This window comes from Octopus bimaculoides, chromosome 4 (genome assembly GCF_046866305.1).
Source record: "Octopus bimaculoides isolate indiv1 chromosome 4, ASM4686630v1, whole genome shotgun sequence".
NCBI classification, from domain to species: Eukaryota; Metazoa; Mollusca; class Cephalopoda; order Octopoda; family Octopodidae; genus Octopus; species Octopus bimaculoides.
The window spans coordinates 16,065,018-16,067,461 of NC_142931.1; the positions used below are offsets into that span (position 1 = coordinate 16,065,018).

At 37.5% G+C, this 2,444-nt stretch overlaps 1 protein-coding gene across 1 annotated transcript; it reads left to right on the forward strand.

The window, feature by feature from the left end:
• Window positions 1-641: 641 nt before the first annotated feature.
• LOC149135971 (uncharacterized) lies at window positions 642-1,396 on the forward strand. Its single transcript, XM_089350375.1, has one exon. It carries the CDS (start codon window positions 642-644, stop codon window positions 1,173-1,175), a length of 534 nt encoding a protein of 177 aa, XP_089206501.1. The 3' UTR covers window positions 1,176-1,396.
• Window positions 1,397-2,444: the final 1,048 nt, after the last annotated feature.

Genomic DNA, 2,444 nt, shown 5'->3' on the forward strand with positions numbered 1-2,444 from the left:
GCTTAAGTCGTTTCGATTTAAGTTGTTCTCAATTATACATTGGTTTTCAAAAATAATATATATATGGAAGAAAAAAATCAAGTTAAGTCATTTTACTCAACTTTACAAATATTGTCACAAATATTGGAATTGTAAAATCACTAGAAAACCATTAAAAGCACATAAAATCATGTTGCTGTACAATAAATAAGAATAAAAGCATATAAAATCATATTAAAATACGTACAGTAAATGTTAAGATACACACCATAAAGTAGTGTAGCTTAATGAACGAAATCATGAAACCGGCTGTGTTGTCTTATTTATTGGTCTTTCAGAGCTCATATTGCACTGTACTTTCAATATTTACTGTTAGGCCTCGTTGTCACTCATGATTCCTGCGATTGCTTTGAATTCAGATTTGTTTAAGTCTGTTTATCAGCTGCTTTCTCACTTTATTTTTTGCCCCCATGGCTCCTAAGAAAATTCATAGTGAAATAATTGCTATCTTCACGCATTAATATATGAAGCGTATGCTGTGGCAAGCAATAACTGCAACTGATTTTGATTAATCCATCACACTTCATGACTTTTGGAAGAGATACGATATCTACAAAGCTGTTCAGAACAGAGCAGCAGCAGCATGAAATGATGTACAGAGTATGGCTTTGGTTGGTGTATGGAAGAAGCTATGCCTGCAATTCGTGAATGATTTTAAAGGGTTTGATAATATTGCCATCAACAAAACATTGGTGACTATGAGCAAAGAAATGGATTTGGAGGAGGAAGAGGATTTCACAGATTTATTTGTAAAAGACAACAAGCAGCCCTTGATGAACGAGGATTTGATAGAACTTCATGAGCAGCAAAATAAAGAAGAGGAAGTTGAACCTGAGCCACATCACTTTACCATTAAGAAAATGCAGCAAGCATTTGCATATATCGAAAAAGGTCTTTCTATGTTTGAGGATATGGATCCATCCAAATGCTCAACACTTTTCCAAGCTTATTGGGGGGCTTGTCACAAAGCTTTGGCTCCTTATAATGTAATCCTTGAGAAAAAGAAAAAGACAGTTCAAGGAACTCTCAACTGGTTTTTTAAGTGCATCGAACAACAAGAACAGCCAGAGTCGGCTGTTGATGATCTGCAATGTAAACCACCAAATTGTATGTACATATTGGTAAATTTAAAATAGTTTATTTTTGTTTACTATTGCAAAATAATAATAATTACTGAATTTGTTTTTTAAGCTTAAAAAAGGCTTTTATTTCACCATGTCTTATTGCAATCTGCATTCATGAATAAAGCATCTGCAATGTACGGTAAACACTACCAAATTTTATTTGTAAATTTAGATTACATTTTTGTTAGTGTATTGTATTAAAAAATAAAAGTTATTTGTTTGTAAGCTTGAAATAGGTTTTTATTAACCCTGTATTATTGAAAATGCATTCATAAATAAAGTACAGGACTGGGAATGGTTATTATTGGTTTAACTTAGAGACAAGTAAATTCAACCTAGTCTAGCCTAGAGACAAGTTAATTCGACTTGAGTTATTTTGTGATGGAAGTAGTGTTTCCTGGAACCAATTAGCAACGTAGGGTGCGGTATGCCTGGGCCTCACAGAGGCAATGACAGGAGACCGAAACCTTTGGAGATATGATGTGATTGAAAAGATCCGGCAACTAAAAGTGAGATTGCAGCCATGGCCAATGCCAGTGTTGCATGTCCGGCCCATTTAAGAGTACCCTTTATGCGTCGGTTGATATGATATGCTTGAGAAGACCTGTTGAGAAGAATCGTTGCTGTGGCCAGTGCTACCTGACTGGCTCCCGTTCTGGTGGCATGTAAAATGCATCATCTGAATGTGGTCGATGCCAGTGTACCCTGACTGGCTCCTGTGCTGGTGGCATGTAAAAAGCACCATTTGAACGTGGTTGATACCAGGCCTGCCTGACTGGCTCCTGTGCTGATGGCACATAAAAAGCACCCACTACACTCTTGGAGTAGTTGGCATTAGGAAGGGCATCCAACTGTAGAATCCTTGCCAGAGCAGATTGGAGCCTGGTGCAGCCACTGGCTCGCCAGACCTCAGTCAAACTGTCCAACAACCCATGCCAGCATGGAAAACAGACATTAAACGATGATGATGGATGCACATGTATGTGCATATATGTGTGTGTGTGTGTGTGTTTTATCCCCCACTTTGCTGGACAACCTATGTTGATTTGTTTACACCAGACTTAAAGATAATACTGCTGTCCATGTATTTGATTAATCCCTCCAAGGCAGTGCCCCAACATGGCCAAAGTCCAGTGAAAGAAACAACTAAATGATAAAAGAAAAAGGAGAAAAAAGTGTATAGGATATATATTGCTACATGCAGTAAGCCATCTGTGTGTATGTGAGAGTGAGTGTGTGAGTGAGAATGTGTGAGAGTGAGTGTATGTGTGAAAATGTGTG

What these genes read in the sequence shown, in the direction of transcription:
- LOC149135971 (XM_089350375.1), top strand. Translation starts at nt 642, where the DNA reads ATGGCTTTGGTTGGTGTATGGAAGAAGCTATGCCTGCAATTCGTGAAT.